At 38.3% G+C, this 16,722-nt stretch overlaps 1 protein-coding gene across 2 annotated transcripts in view; it reads left to right on the top strand.

Annotated features, from left to right (window-relative positions):
• espl1.S (extra spindle pole bodies like 1, separase S homeolog) overlaps positions 1-13,278 on the top strand; it is a 39,123-nt gene extending 25,845 nt beyond the window's left edge. For both annotated transcript variants that reach the window (XM_018250157.2, XM_018250159.2), the window contains exons 22-31: positions 1,771-1,946; positions 2,027-2,154; positions 2,995-3,117; positions 4,757-4,912; positions 6,015-6,185; positions 6,471-6,575; positions 7,362-7,477; positions 8,734-8,817; positions 8,894-9,058; positions 12,926-13,278. In XM_018250157.2, coding sequence (XP_018105646.1) covers positions 1,771-1,946; positions 2,027-2,154; positions 2,995-3,117; positions 4,757-4,912; positions 6,015-6,185; positions 6,471-6,575; positions 7,362-7,477; positions 8,734-8,817; positions 8,894-9,058; positions 12,926-13,127 — 1,426 coding nt within the window. In that variant the 3' untranslated portion in view covers positions 13,128-13,278. The remainder of the gene's footprint in view (positions 1-1,770; positions 1,947-2,026; positions 2,155-2,994; positions 3,118-4,756; positions 4,913-6,014; positions 6,186-6,470; positions 6,576-7,361; positions 7,478-8,733; positions 8,818-8,893; positions 9,059-12,925) is intronic.
• The last annotated feature ends 3,444 nt before the right edge of the window (positions 13,279-16,722 follow it).

Raw genomic sequence — 16,722 nt, 5'->3', positions numbered from 1 at the left:
ATCCATTTCTCAAAAGAGCAAACAGATTTTTTTATATTCAATTTTGAAATCTGACATGGGGCTAGACATATTGTCAATTTCCCAGCTGCCCCAAGTCATGTGACTTGTGCTCTGATAAACTTCAATCGCTCTTTACTGCTGTACTGCAAGTTGGCGTGATATCACCTCCTCCCTTTTCCCCCCAGCAGCCAAACAAAAGAACAATGGGAAGGTAACCAGATAACAGCTCCCTAACACAAGATAACAGCTTCCTGGTAGATCTAAGAACAACACTCAATAGTAAAAACCCAGGTCCCACTGAGACACATTCAGTTACATTGAGAAGGAAAAACAGCAGCCTGCCAGAAAGCATTTCTCTCCTAAAGTGCAGGCACACGTCACATGACCAGGGGCAGCTGGGAAATTGACAAAATGTCTAGCCCCATGTCAGATTTCAAAATTGAATATAAAAAAATCTGTTTGCTCTTTTAAGAAATGGATTTCAGTGCAGAATTCTGCTGGAGCAGCACTATTAACGGATTCATTTTGAAAAAAATGTTTTTTCCCATGACAGTATCCCTTTAAGCTTTTACATCTATCATAACATTCTTTTACACTACCTGATTGCTCGTTAATCCCTATTGGAAGCAGAACCAGCCTATTGGGTTTATTTAATGTTTACATAAATTTTCTTGTAGACTTATGGTATGAAGATCCAAATTATAAGATCCATTATCCAGAACCCCAGGCCCCAAGCATTCTGGATAACCAATCCCATACCTGTATTTAGTATTTCGGACACTTCCTAGCAGAAAAAAAATCAGAACAATTCTAAAAGTCCGAATTGATTTAAAGTGGTCCAAAAGGATCAGTGCAGCTTCCACTGGATTCTATAGCACCTCGACAGCTTTTACTTGGCAAAGTTTTGCCTTGGAGTTTTCACACTTAATAAATCTCAAATTTTTTCAAATATAGGAAAGCCACAATTTTTTTTTCCAGATTTTGTGGGGGAAAAAAAGAAATCTTATAGTTCATAAATGGGCCCTTTCAACTTAAACAATATTAGAAAAATTATCACTAAACTCAAAAAAGTGTTGTCAGGTGAACAACCCTTTTAATATTTTGAGAAGTCTTTAAAGCGGAACTATTTTGAAAATGAAAATTTAGTATTCTCATCAGCATGCTGAATACTTTCTAAATACAATCAATTACAAATTATGTACGGTTTCTGAAATAATCAAGTTTATCTTCACTTTGCTCTTTCAATATCTGTTTCTCTTCATTCTCTCTTCATGCAGGAGTGGGGTGTCAGATAATCATTAAGTTAGTTCCAATATATCTTATAGGGGGGCTCCTTTTGCCTATAAGATGTATTAGAGCTCACTCTATTAAAATTACCAGACATATGTCTCTCTACATGCAGAATTTGAGCAAAAGGCAGTTATTTTGTTAGATTTTGATTGTACTGGAATCGGTTATTTGAGTGAGCTCTAATACATCTGCTAGGAAAGAAGCCCCCTTATAAAATATGTTGGATCATTCTCCTGACACCCAACTGCTGCATAAAGACGGAATGAAGAGAAACAGATGCTGAGAGAGGAACAGTGAATATAAACTTGATTATTTCAGGAACAATGCAGAATATTTCATTGATTGTATTTAGAAAGCTTCTTACTTCAGTATGAGGAAGCGCATATTAAATTTCCATTTTCGCAATAGTTCCCATTTAAGCGTCAGTATCGCAATGTTTGGATTGGTGCAAGTCATCACATGGCACTTTACTCATTATAGGAAAATACGGAGAGATGGCTCAGGAGATGTGTGTGACAAGTTTCAGTGTCTGACTCTGGAAGATCATAAAGATGCCCAGGTTCAGCACCTCTCTCAGCTAGAGGAGATCTTCCAGTTCCCAAAACAAGCTCTAGACATACAAAGGTTCCAGGACCAACTCCAGCAGATCCCTGCAAGTATGTTGAATGCAAACTATGAAATTCTTATCCGATAGTATATATTATGCAAACACTTAATTACTCTTTATACTTCACAGATACAGCAATGTGCATATTGACCTTGGTGGACTCGCAGACAAGAATGCCTGGTGATACTATACTGCTCACCAGACTTGTTCGAGGAAGCCCCCCTGTCACAGTCCAGATTCCTACTGCTCATTTGAAGGTAAAATGCACCAGGTTTAGTTACAAAAAATAACATTTTCAAGGGTTTGTAAACACAAAGAAATTTGTTTGACATAATGAAAATATATTAAAGGAAAATACCATATATACTCGAGTATAAGCCCAAAATGTGCTGAAAAAGTCTACCTCGGCTTATACTCGAGTCAATGACATGAATGGCTGCGCAGAACACACTCTCCTGCGTGCGCACACCATTCACTTCCTACCCGGCCCATGTCTCCCGGCACCTCCCTGGCATTTCAGGTACACAGAGGCCCAAGCAGCCTACAGAGAGGCCCAAACAGCCCCCACCAGCCCACTAAATACTGACTTTCTATGGCATCTCATAGCAGCCCCTCTGGCATTTGCCAGAACTCACATATTGCCAGTCCGGGCCTGTCAGGAGGTATAGTTTTCCTTTAATTGACATTCCTATGTCATTGCTGGTTCTAACTATTGAACCAGTGTTGCCATACAATCCCTCCATTCTCCTGGCATCTTTAAAGCATTTTATAACAGATGGAATTAAGCAATGGCATTTTAGACAAGGTTTAAGCTGATCAATATTTTCTGCAAACTAAGATGTTCCTGACACCAGAGTTGGTAGCTTGTTAACTTGGTGTGTAGCCATGATAATGCCCTTTCCTGCTGATAATTTGGTGGGGGGGGGGGGTCCATTCAAATGAGGTCTACAGTCCATGGATAATGTCCTGTACATTTCTGTACCTGTGGGTCTTTCTGCACAGCTCATAAGTTTGTGTATTTGATTCTAATGTAAACTGATATTTGGTATATGCTTAGGGGAATCCCTTAATTCCCATTAACCAATTTCCTTTTATAGGTGTCCATAAGCTCTACATTACAAGAATTTGATGAAATCCAAAAGCAGCAGAAGGCTGTCAACAACTTGACAGACAAAAAGGAGTGGTGGGAAGGGCGCATGGAGTTGGATTGCAGAATGAAGGTAAGATACATTAAGGAGCAGATTTATCAAGGTGCAAATTTCGAACTCGCCACAATAAAACTCACTCAACTTTTATTCATTGCTATGGGAAACTCCATTGATTATTCTGATTCTAAAAATCCCATAGGAATGAATAGAAAGTGAGTTCTAATCTCACATTTTGATAAATCTGCCCCTAAGGATTTCTCCAGTAAGGAAGTGGACAACCAGTGTTTGTCTAAGGCAGGGATCCCCAACCTTTTGAACCCATGAGCAACATTCAGAAGTAAAAGGAGTTGGGGAGTAACACAAGCATGAAAAATATTCCTAGATTGCCAAATAAGGGCTGTGATTGGCCATTTAGTAGCCCCTATGTGGATTGTCAACCTACATTGAGGCTCTGTTTGGCAGTGCACCTGGTTTTTATACAAATAAAACTTGCCTCCAAGCCTGGAATTGAAAAATAAGCTCCTGCTTTGAGGCCACTTGGAGCAACATCCAAGGGATTGGAGAGCAACATGTTGCTCACGAGCTACTGGTTGGGGATCACTGGTCTAAGGTATTGATACCCAACCAAGTAGCTCATGAGCAACATGCTGCTCACCAACCCCGTGGATGTTGCTCACAGTGGCCTCAAAGCAGGTGCTTATTTTTTTGATATTGCTATATTTGACAAACAATTGTTTCTTATGTAACTTTAACATAAAAAAATATCTGAATGAAAAGCATGAAATAGGAGAGTGATTTAAACAAGATGATTGTTGACCGTGTCTTGATATCACCTACTGGTAGATCCCAATCCTACCATTTTGACACCCCTGGGTTAGGGTTAGGACATTATACAGTAGACACTATTTTTTCATATGAAAACCCAAGGACACTTCAGGTAACTAAGAATACACGTGGAGCTCACCTAGTCTCTTAGTCGGATTTTCCCACGGGGTATCCTGTGCTTGATATCCCAGTTTTGTCAAACTGTAGAAAATATGAAGGTGTGGGACAAATCCAAGGCAGCAACTGGACTGCAATAGTTTCTTTATTGGGGGTAGAGATACACAACATGTTTCGGGCGGCGCCCTTTGTCAAGTGACACTTGACAAAGGGCGCCGCCCGAAACATGTTGTGTATCTCTACCCCCAATAAAGAAACTATTGCAGTCCAGTTGCTGCCTTGGATTTGTCCCACACCTTCATATTTTCTACACTTCAGGTAACGTCCTGATGTGTAGTCAGCAGCAAATGGAAACACTATACAGCTGCTAATTCCAAACTGATGTAAGGGAAACACTCAATATAGCCAAAGAGAGGCTGACTTTTGTGCAGGTGAAGGTGTTCTATTTATAGAGCTTCACACTGGTAAAATAGCCAATACGTTTATATCCTTTTATAGTGCAATGTAATGGTGGTCTGTTCGTGGAATGTCAAACTGCCTAGAGCACTCTGACTGGCTAAGAGAAGGATTCTGGAGAAAAAGGAGCTACGTTCTTATTTTATTCTGCAAGCATACCACCTCCTTTTTGGGCAGAACTTTGCCCTTGTGTTTTGTTTGGCTACAGATGGCATATGGGAAACGCATGTGAGACAAATGTAAACTAAACCTATGTGTAACCTCATCTTAGTTTTTACACTGTGGTGTTACATAATTTTCTTCATTGCCTTAGGCTTTAATACGTCTACTAGAAGAGCAGGTTTTGGGCTGCTGGAAAGTATTGCTAAGCTGCCCAAGCTCCAGTGAAGCTGTTGCAGAAGAATTCAACAGGCTGTCACAGGCACTATCAGATTCTTGCTTGGGAAATACCGATCCTGAACTTCTGAAGGTAACACTGAAAAGCTTATGGGTTAAAATGATTTTTTTTTTTTTTTTTTTTTTTTTTATAAAAATCAGCTCATACACACTCAAGCAGTAAGCCCATATATAGTTGTATCTGAGCTAGGGGGAATACACAGAAATGCAAATCATAAAAACAGAAATAATATCAACAGCTTTTACTGTATGAATGCATTGCTGCAGTATGACAAGATACCAGTGAGTCTGACAGTGGCATTATCTGTTCTTTTTAAAGGGGATGTAAAGGTAAAAAACAATATTGCTTGTAAACCTAAAAAGAAGCAAATGTGCAATGTACTGTAATTAGAAATTGTGTAACGTTTCTTTAAAATAACCAATTCTGTGCAGCTGAATTCACCGACTCCTCTCCCTCCTGAAGAAGCACACAGGACCTTTCCCTGCCGGCCAGAGTAGTGACAAAACTGAAGGGTAGGGAATCAGAGGGCAGGTTGTTTTATTTGTTGAGGCTAATGTGGGTGATTAAAAAAAATTCTAATTTTTTTATGGTCAAAACTTGATTCGAGGTTTTTTTATTATTTTTTTAAAATCGATTTGATTTTTGCGATTTCATACGCTGGCCCTTTAAGAATTCTAATTCAACTATTCGCCACCTAAAATCTGCTGAATTACATGCGTTCGTTTACGTCAATGGTAGACGTCCAGGGATCAATTTGGAGATGTTTGAAGCCTTCCTGATATTCACTTTTTTTTTTCTAGAATTCATTTTGAGTTTTCGGATCAGTAAAATTCGTCCGTGTTTTAAAAATTCGATTTTTTTTTTTTTTTAATCTCCCCCAGTCGAATTTTGAATTCAATCAATTTTAACGGAGTTTAAAAAACTCACATGAATTCTAAATTTGACCATGGATGAATATGCCTCCCCCAGTGAGTTCAGCTGCACCGCATTTTAAAGAAACGTTACAACATTTTAATTGAAGTACATAGCAAATTTGCTTACTTTTAGCTTTACCAGCAGTGCGTGCAATATTGTTTTTTTGCCTTGACATCCTCCTTTAAGTGCTTTTCATAATGTTAATTAAAATTTAAATAGCCATGAGTCTGAAGTAAACATTCTATTCTCAATCTTGCAGGTTGTGCTGGGTGGCAGCCACTTCCTAACCCCTTCTCTTATTCAGTCCTTTATCCACGGGTTCGGCTTTTCAAAGCCTGAGCTGGCTCAGGAGCTTGTACAAAGTGCCGCAGGGAGACTTAAAGAGAGCACAGAACAATCTGAAGGACACCTGGTGCTTGTGCTAGATAAGGTATGGAATAAAACTAGTTCAGGAATATAGCTGCAAAAGAAGTACTAGTAAATTATCATCTTTGCCTTACACTGTCGGCATTCTTGTGCAATCAATGAATATGGAGTAAAGCTAGTTGTGGGTTGAAGAGTAAAATAATTCAGGGGGGGGTTCCCATCAGAGGTGGTCTGACCAATGCAGTATTACAATGCCCCTCTTTATTTAAACACATCTTAAAAAGCAAATTATATTTTTATAGTTCACTGGTTTTTACAGCCATATTTGTTTTTATTTTTGTTTTTTTAGCATCTCCAAAAGCTTCCATGGGAGAGCATTCCCTGCCTTCAGAAGCAGTCCGTCACACGGCTTCCATCTCTACACTTCCTTCTCAGCTATGGGTTGCTCAGGAAGGTGAGTTTTATTTCTGGACTTTTTATAATATTAATAGCAGTGTGTGTGACATTTTACAATTTTGCTTCTCCCAAAAGCTGTCTCATAGTATAACATTCATGCTATATTGATTAAACCAGTAACACATTGATAACCCCTGCCATTGCAAAGGAATACTACTTCTGTTGTTAGTTGGGTACTTGAAGCTTAAATTACTTTAGTATTAGGAAACAAGTATCTATATAATGTCCTAGTGCTTTAGGCATTAAATATACAGATATTGGACCTATTATCCAGAATGCTTGGGACCTGGGGTTTTCCAGATAATGGATCATTCTGTAATTTTGATCTTAGTACCTAAATTATACTATAAAATCATGTAAACCATAAATAACCCCAAAAGGTTGATTTTTGCTTCCACTAGGGATTAATTATATCTTAGTTGGGATCAAATACAAGCTACTCTTTATTATTGCAGAGAAAAAGGAAATCATTTTTGAAACTTTGGATTATTTCTTTATAATGTAGTCTGGGAGGTGGCCATTCCATAGTTCAGAGCTTTCTGGATAACTGGTTTCTGGGTAATGGATCCCATACCTGTATATTGTAACATATTTATATTTGCTGTGGCTCTGAAATTACAGGGGTGAGGGTTCTGGTTAAGGAACAAAACGTCATCTGTTCTCTATAAAAATGTAAGACATTCCCCTTGTGCACTCTGTGTTTTTTGTATATATGGCATAATACAGAATTGTTTGTTTCTATTCTGGGGGTGAATCATTTCTGAATATTCTTTGTGCCTTGCAGTACCAACCACAGACAACTCTTGTCAAGGGAGTTGACCCAAAGCAAACATTTTATGTCCTTAACCCTCACGCAAACCTACCCGGCACTGAGGAGCGCTTCAGGGACTGGTTCAAAAAGTAAGTGTGTGTGTTAGTATTCTGCACTTTGGCACAGTTGAGAGGGGGAGCAAAAGAACAAATGTTGAGATTTGGAACAAACAGCTACCTAAGCTTGTACTTGCAAATGGGTTATCCATAGGAATTCACACATTGTGAACAGGAAGGACCTGAAAACATAAACAAGAAAAATATAAATGGCAACCAGACCGCTTTTTCAGTTGGGCAACTAAGAATCCACAAACTATACAAAATAATAAAGACCACTTGAAAAGTTCTTATAAAAGGTGACTCTGTAATGTAGTAAAAGTTAACACCTTCAGCACCTAAACTATAAATATTTTGAATTATCTGGTTACCCAAAAGTGTTCTGCTACATCAGTTCTCTTACTTTAAATTTAAAAAAAAACAAAACTTTTTTTTCTTTGGTCATTTTCTTAACATAAAGGATCTATCTGACTATAATGGGATACTAGCAAAACTCCTGTTTGGCAAAGGTATCCGTGGATCCTCCTGCTTACCCAGCCATTTGCATGTATGCCTATATTATAGGTATTCCACTTTTCTAAATGAGAAGAAAGAGAAGAAATGGAGGGACAGATAGATGATATTATGTAATTAGACGTGACTAAGAGAATTAGGAAAGTGAGTAAACGGAGAAGTTAGAGCAGGCCTGTGGTCTAAGGGTAATGTGGGCCCTGATATCCCATTCTTACACTTTGGGGGTTATTTAGTAAAGTCCGATTTTTTTTCTGGTTGAAGTTTGAAAGGAGAAAAACAATTTTTTTTTGTGGAAAACAGAAAACTCAAATTTTTCGTGATTTATTAACCCCTGATGGTATTAAAAGTCTGAATAAAAAAGAAATCCAACTCAGACCTGCCGAGTTCATGTAGAAGTCAATGGCAGATGTACCTTGATATCCTCATCTGCACTGGGTTTCCGAAAAATTCGCGGCATTCGGGCACCAAATTAGAAAGTCAGTATTCGGGCGTCAAATCAAAAAAGTTCCGGTATTTGGATTTCTTTGTGATTTTATCCAGTTTTTTCCCACACAAGAAAAATTATTGATAAATAGTGGGAGAAAATCAGTCGTTTTCAGAAAATTTTCGGATTTTGAAAAATAACCCCCTGTGTGTGATTTCCCCACATCCAGTGAAGGCTAATTATTTGCTTAAAGTGCCAGCACTTTTATTGCACACCCTTAAGTAATTTGATGTTACGGTATTTTTATTCTAAACATTTATATTGAGTTCAGCCTATGCTTTGTGTTTTACAGTGAACCTGGGTGGAAGGGAGTAATCCGGTCTGCTCCAAAATCTGAAATGATTCAGTCTGCACTGACAAAGCAAGATCTCTATGTGTAAGTGTGAGGCAGATATGGTCAATTGCCTCTGACAAATCCTATGTATTATTTACACTCTTCTCTCTCTTTGCAGCTATGTGGGACATGGTGCAGGGGCACACTTCTTGGATGTTCAGACACTCCAGAGGTTACACTGCAATGCTGTGGTTTTGCTCTTTGGGTGTAGCAGTGTTGCCCTTGCAGTTCGGGGAGATCTGGAAGGTGCAGGAATTGTTTTAAAATACCTTATGGCTGGATGGTAAGTCAAAAACCATTTGTCAATCCTTTTCTGGAGAGAAAAACAAACTTCCTTATCCAAAGCCTCAAAATTAACAAAACAATATGAGCAACTATGATCCTATTGTTTTGCTCATATTGCAAATTCATAGGCAAGTGCTATTAAAAGGGAACCCGTCGCCCAAAAACAAAATATTCCAAATACTATTTTTTTATGTTTGTGAAGCAAAATGAACTTTAATTACACTAAATAAATTATTAGAATCTTGTTTCCTTTGGTCTAGGAATTCATAATTATAGCAAGCAGGCAGCAGCTATTTTGTGGACACTGTTATTAAGGCAAGTCTTGCATCATCTCAGAGTCTTGTTTGTGCACCAGAATGGGGGACCTGATGTCCATCCCCATGTCCTGGCTACACAATTAAATGGTTAAGAGAACTGGGGGGATGTGTGGAGAGCAGTGACATCTAGGAAGTGCTGTATGGAAAGTGACTAAGGCATAGAGGAGGGGCAGACAATATTTGATTGACAGCTGAGATTTTTAATTGTGTTTACAACCTCTATGAATGCTGTAATAAAAAAATAAAAAAAAGGAATTTGGATTAAATTTTTTAATTTGAAAAGGACTTATTATACAGCTTTTTATGTCTGGGTGACCGGTCCACTTTAAAGTCATCCAAATAAATAACCCATGCTTGCTCACCTTTTAATCCCCGTGACCCAGGTGCATTAAAAGGGTAGTTCAACTATATATTAACTTTTGTATGTTAGAATGCAATGTTCTTAGCAAGTTTTCAATTGGTCTTTATTTTTTAAAGTTTTGGCATGATTTGCCTTTCTCTTATTACTCTTTATAGCTTTCAAGTATAATTGCTCTGTTATTTCTTTTTCCATTTAGGCCCACCTTAATTGGCTTCTAGGTTAAATGGACCCTAGATGGCTGCTAAAATTCCAAAGTGTACAGCTACTGAACAAGAAGCTAAATAATTCCAAAACATGCAGATAATGAAAAATGAAGACCAATAGAAAATTGTCTCAGAATGGCAGTCTCTATATAATACTAAGGGGCACATTTACTAATGGTCGAATATCGAGGGTTAATTAACCCTCGAAGTTGAAGGATTTAGTGCAATTCGAACGATCAAAGGAATAATCGTTTGATCGAACGATTAAATCCTTCGAATCGAAGGATTTTAATCCATCGATCAAACGATTTTCCTTCAATCCCAAATTGGCTAGAAAGCCTATGGGGACCTTCCCCATAGGCTAACATTGATTCTCGGTAGGTTTTAGGTGGCGAAGTAGGTGGTCGAATTTTTTTTAAAGAGACTTCAACAGACTTCAACTATCGAATGGTTGAATAGGGCAGGCAGAGTATGGAACACACAGGTAGCATTGGACAGGCAGTGTATGACACACAGGGAGCATAGGGCAGGCAGAGTATGGAACACACAAGGGTCATAGGGTAGGCAGTGTATGACACACACAGGGAGCATAAGGCAGGCCGAGTATGGCACACACAGGGAACATAGAGCAGGCAGAGTATGGCACACACGGGGAACATAGGACAGGCAGAGTATGGAACACAGGGAGCATAGGGCAGGCATAGTATGGAACACACAGGGAGCACAGGGCAGACAGAGTATGGCACACACAGGGATCATAGGGCAGGCAAAGTACGGAACACACAGGGAGCATAGGGCAGGCAGAGTATGGCACACACAGGGATCATAGGACAGGCAGAGTATGGCACACACACAGGGAGCATAGGGCAGGCAGAGTATGGAACACACAGGGATCATAGGACAGGCAGAGTATGACACACACACAGGGAGCATAAGGCAGGCAGAGTATGGCACACACAGGGAGCAAAGGGCAGGCAGAGTATGGAACACACAGGGATCATAGGACAGGCAGAGTATGACACACACACAGGGAGCATAGGGCAGGCAGAGTATGGAACACACAGGGATCATAGGACAGGCAGAGTATGACACACACACAGGGAGCATAAGGCAGGCAGAGTATGGCACACACAGGGAGCATAGGGCAGGCAGAGTATGGAACATACAGGGATCATAGGACAGGCAGAGTATGACACACACACAGGGAGCATAAGGCAGGCAGAGTATGGCACACACAGGGAGCATATGGCAGGTAGAGTATGGCACACACAGGGACACCCACCCACTGGACAACTAAGATCTGTGCTATTGGGAACACTGCAATTTCTATTCCAAATCAAAAAATGAAGAAAAACTGATCAAATTTTAATGTCGCCCCACAAGTTTTCTGTTTGATTATGGTCCGGTGATTGGGCTGGCCACTCCATAACTTCAATCTTGTTGGTCTGGAACCAAGATGTTGCTTATTTACTGGTGTGTTGGGGGTTGCTGTCTTGTTGAAACCCCCATTTCAAGGGCATAAGGCAACATGACCTCTTGAAGTATTTTGATGTATTGAAAATGATGAGAAACATCCCCATATCATGATGCTTGTGCCCCCATGCTTCACTAGTTCACACTGTACTGTGACTTGAATTCAGTGTTTGGGGGTCGTCTCACAAACTGTCTGTGGCACCTAGACCCAAAAACAACAATCTTGCTTTCACCAGTCCACAAAATGTTGTGCCATTTCTCTTTCTTGCCCAGTCAATGTGTTCTTTGGCAAACTGTAAGCTCTTCAGCACCTCTTTTTTTCAATGATGGGACTTTGCGGGGGTTTCTTGCCGATAGCTTGGCTTCACATAGACGTCTTCTAATTCTAACAGTATCACAGGTAACTTTACACCTTCTTTGATCTTCCTGGAGCTGATCGTTGGCTGAGTCTTCGCCATTTGGCTATTCTATCCATTTGAATGGTAGTTCTCCATTTTCTTCCACATCTTTCAGGTTTTGGTTGCCATTTTAAAGCATTTGAGATCATTTTAGCCGAGCAGCCTATTATTTTTTGCACTTCTTTATGTTTTCCCCTCTCCAATCAACTTTTTAATCAAAGTACGCTATTCTGGAATGACCCATCTTACTCAGATTTACTATAACCAGCATGCACATATTTTCTCCTTCCTTTCTTAAAGGGGACCAGTCACCCAGACTTAAAAAACTGTATAATAAAAGTAATTTTCAAATTAAACATGAAACCCAAGTTATTTTTCTATTAAAACATCCATACCTGTTATAAACTTATTTAAAGATCTCTGCTGCTCTGCTCAATCATATATCTGTCCCTCCTCAGATGAGTCGGGGCAGGACATAACTTTCATTTTCCATTCTGCACTTCCTAGATATGACTGCTCTCTCACATTCCCCCTCTCGCCTCATCGTCTATTTGTGAAACCAGTGTATGTTCATGGGTATCATCATTCTGGCATATAAACAAAACTTGCCTTAACAGGGTCCACAAAATGGCACCTGCCTGCTTGATGTGATTGTGAATTCCAAGACTAACATAAATTGCATATAAACAATTTATTTAGTTTAAGAGAAGTTCATTATGCTTTCCCAACATCATAAAATAGGATTTTTCTTACGGTGACAGTTACCCTTTAAATAAGGGCCGTAATTGACACCTGTTTTTTTCACAGAATGAATGAGATCACTAATTGAACCCCACACTGCTATTATTTGGAACAAGTCTTTAATTAATGTCATTATTTAATTAATGTCATGATTGTTGGGTCTGTTGATTTTCTATTACTCTACTACAACTACTAGTAACTTATTTGCCATGTAGAAATATAATTTCAATCAAAGACAGTGATCAGGTTAGTGATGTTGAACTGCTATTTTTCTGAACACAACTGTATAATATGCTATATGGATGTGTGTGTCTTATTTCTCAGCCTATATGTTCTGTCTGTGGCTTAAACTATGCCTCTTTATTTCTTCAGCCCTTTAGTTCTCGGCAACTTATGGGACGTCACAGATCGTGAGATTGACCGCTATACCGTAGCATTTCTACAAAGTTGGCTCAAGGAAGGATCCGGAGCACCTCTTTTGAAATTCCTCTCTGAATCCCGCCAAGCTCCCAAGTTGAAGTACATCATTGGTGCAGCTCCTGTAGCTTATGGCTTGCCAGTGACCCTGCGATAGCACAATTGTCACACCAGGGACTGGATTTTTACATGATATATTTATACCTTTTACAAAACTAAAGCCATGTCATGTTTTAATAAGCGGAGTGTTTGTCTTATATAACAGTTTTGGCTTTTCTACAATGTAATTATATGTTATTTTGCCCCAAGCCAGACCTTTCCTGTATGATTGATTAGCTGCAGTGGTTTTGGCCAATATGCCATTCAAATAGATACTAATTCAAATGCCTGTGTTTATGCTTCTTCTGGCACACAAAGTCCTTTCCAGTTAAAGATATATATATATATATATATATATATATATATATATATATATATATATATATATATATATATATATATATATATATATATATATATATATATATATATATATATATATATATATATATATATATATATATATAGATAGCTGTTTCTGTATTTATTGCATGATAAGGAAAAAGGAAAACTATTGAATAATATAAATGTGTAATAAAGTTTAGTGTGGTTTTTATTTATTCTCATGTTGGGGTTTTTTTTTTGAATCTGACTGATTTGAGTTTTAAATGTTATTAGTGTAGATTCAATGTTCTGTGACACTAGCTGTTTATTTTTAGGGACAAATGGTTCTACCCTACTTGTCCTATTGATTTTTATCGGAAACCTTTCCTTTAAAGGAGAAGGAAAGGTTAAAACTAAGTAAGCCTTAACAGAAAGGTCCATCTAAATATACCAGTAAACCCCCAAAGTAATGTTGCTCTGAGTCCCCTGTCAAAAGAAACACAGCATTTCTTACCTTCTATTGTGTACACATGGGCTACTGTATCAGACTTCCTGCCTTCAGCTTAAACCTCATTGCCCTGGGCAAGAGCATGCTCAGTTTGCTCCTCTTCCACCCCCCTCCCTTCTCTACTGTAATCTGAGCCTAGAGCAGGGAGAGACTCAGGCAGGAAGTGATGTCACACCATTTTAATACTGCAGCTCCTATCCTAAACAAACAGAGAGTTTCTAGAGCTTTTTACTCAGGTATGGTAAAGAATTCTACAGAATAAATATAGCATTCTAGCTTGCACTATTGCAGCTAATCTATTGGCAATAAAATGCCTCCGCAGCTTTCCTTCTCCTTTAATGCGATCACCCAGACGCCGCACTCGTTTATCTGAGTCTAGAGACTTAATCACTGAGTTCTTAAATTAAAGGGTTGCTTCACCTTTAAGTTAACTTGTAGTATGTTATAGAATGTCCAGTTCTAAGCAGCTTCTCAATTGGTCTACATTATAAAAATGTATAGTTTTTTTATTATTTATTTATAAATTTGTTGACCCGATCTAAAAAAAAAAATTACCCTATAAGTACACATTTTGGGGGCAGATTTATCAAGGGTCAAAGTGAAAATTCAAATTTTACGTTTTTTTATGGCCAAAACTGAAATTCGATAAGGGAATTGTTAAAATTCAATTCGAGTTTTTTTTTTAAATTCTAATTAGATTTTTGAGATTTATCATACATTGGTCTTTTAAGAACTGAAATTCGACTATTCGCCACCTAAAACTTGCGAATTGCTGTTTTAGCCTATGGAAGACATCATGTGATCAATTTGGAGTTGTTTGCAGCCTTGCGCTGAAAAAAACTCTTAATTGTGTTTGAAAAACTCAAATTGAATTGAATTCATCTCTCATTCCATCTCACAAGGCAAAAAAAATTGACTAGTTTTATTGGATTTCAGTTTTTGTTTTTCATTGCATACTGCATTGTTCTTGCCTGGGGAATTTTGTGCAATATGCAGCACATTTGTTTTTTGTTTTTTGGCATCAAACTGTCCATAAGATCCCTGGCATTCATGTTTATAGTGTTTTATAATGGTACAGGTATGGGGATCTGTTATCTGGAAACACATTATCCAGAATGCTCCGAATTACGGAAAGCCCGTCTCCCATAGACTCCATTGTATACAAATAATCCTGATTTTTAAAAATGATTTCCTTTTTCTCTGTAATAATAAAACAGTAACTTGTGCTTGATCCCAACTAAGATATTATTAATCCTTATTGGAAGCAACATTTTTACATGATGTTAATCTGATTTTCTAGTAGACTTAATTATAAAGATCCAAATTGCAGAAAGATTCGTTATCCGGAAAACCCCAGGGAGTTTTGTGGGAGTTACAAAGCTGAAAGGCTGCTACTTTTAGGTACCGGTAAGCATTGCAAGTTGGATTAAAAGTTACATTTTGCATTTAACAGAATGTGTCCTTACCAAAAATATTTGGTCTTGTGATGTAAATCCACTGTTTTAAAAGAATTTTTTTTTTTTACTATGCAATCTAATGTATGATTTCTGGAGAGGTACTTTTGGTAGAGTACTGTTTGCAGTTCTTGATCTCTACAAAGCAGAAGTCTTTATAAAACTACTATAGTTTTCTTGGGTATACTAACCCCCCAAGAAAATGCTTGGAAAATGATTTATTCAGCTGGCACTTAAAGGGCTAAAGATGGACTGTAGCAATACCCTGTGGTATTTTATTAATATTCATTTTAATTCACAGTAACCGGATAAGGCAGAAAGGAGGCATGAAGTATGGCTGCAATTGCTCTTTGATATTTAATTTTAGAACTGTAAAATTTGGTCATCTTCTACAGCCAATAATCTGTTGCTGACATAAGCTTAGGGGGAGTTGTGATTAAGTATAGTTGCAACACAGTCCGGTTTCATTGTCTGCTCTATGAAAGTTCTGTTTGAACCACCTAATTGTCCATAAAATGGATGCCCCATATGCCCAGTTTCACCAGTTATAGTTGCAAATCAACTTCATATAGGTGCTGTTATTCAAATAAATGGTTCACTTGTAGCAGCAGGGTCTTATTTCCCAATGGGGAACGCTCCAGTCTGGCCAATGAAATGCCAAGACCAAAAATTATCTCTGCCAATTTTAGTAATGGTGGTATCATTAGGAAGCATGTCTGCCCTGAAAAGCAGGCACAAAAAAATGTTTGACACTGGGATTGATAACAATAAAAAATTTTTAAAAAAATCAAATACATATGTCAACCTTTATCAGGAAACCTGTTATTCAGAAAGTCCTGAATTGTGAGACGGTCATTCCTCTTACACTCTAATACCTTGTACTTGATCCCAACTAAAATATAATTAATCATTTTAAGCTTATAGTAAAATGAGCAGCACCTTTGCTCTACACTAAGTGCTCTGGATGAGACCTTAATTCTCAACGGTGTGGCGGCAGGGTGCAGTCCAACTGTAAATATGTGTGTAAAAATTGGGTGCCAGTGGTTCTTGTAATTTAACCATAGAACAGATTTATTGAAGGACAAGATAATCCATGTAGATTTAAGCAGGAACATAGAACAGCAGTGGATAGGCATATACTCACAAGTACCATTGGACAGTATAAGTCCCCATGGGAACAATATCATAAACAGCGTCTATGAAGGTACACCCAGCTTTCAGTCTTTTCACTAAATGGAGCGACCTCCAAAGCTTAGTCCCAATTGGTACCAAGAATCATAATCTCACATCCTCAGTGGAGCCTCAGATGCTCGGCTCAAAGCCTATCACACTTACAGTGAGCTAGCCCATCACTTGCTAGACCTGAC

This window comes from Xenopus laevis, chromosome 2S (genome assembly GCF_017654675.1).
Source record: "Xenopus laevis strain J_2021 chromosome 2S, Xenopus_laevis_v10.1, whole genome shotgun sequence".
NCBI classification, from domain to species: Eukaryota; Metazoa; Chordata; class Amphibia; order Anura; family Pipidae; genus Xenopus; species Xenopus laevis.
The sequence above is the reverse complement of the archived record's forward strand: the minus strand, read 5'-3'. Positions and strand labels throughout refer to the sequence as shown.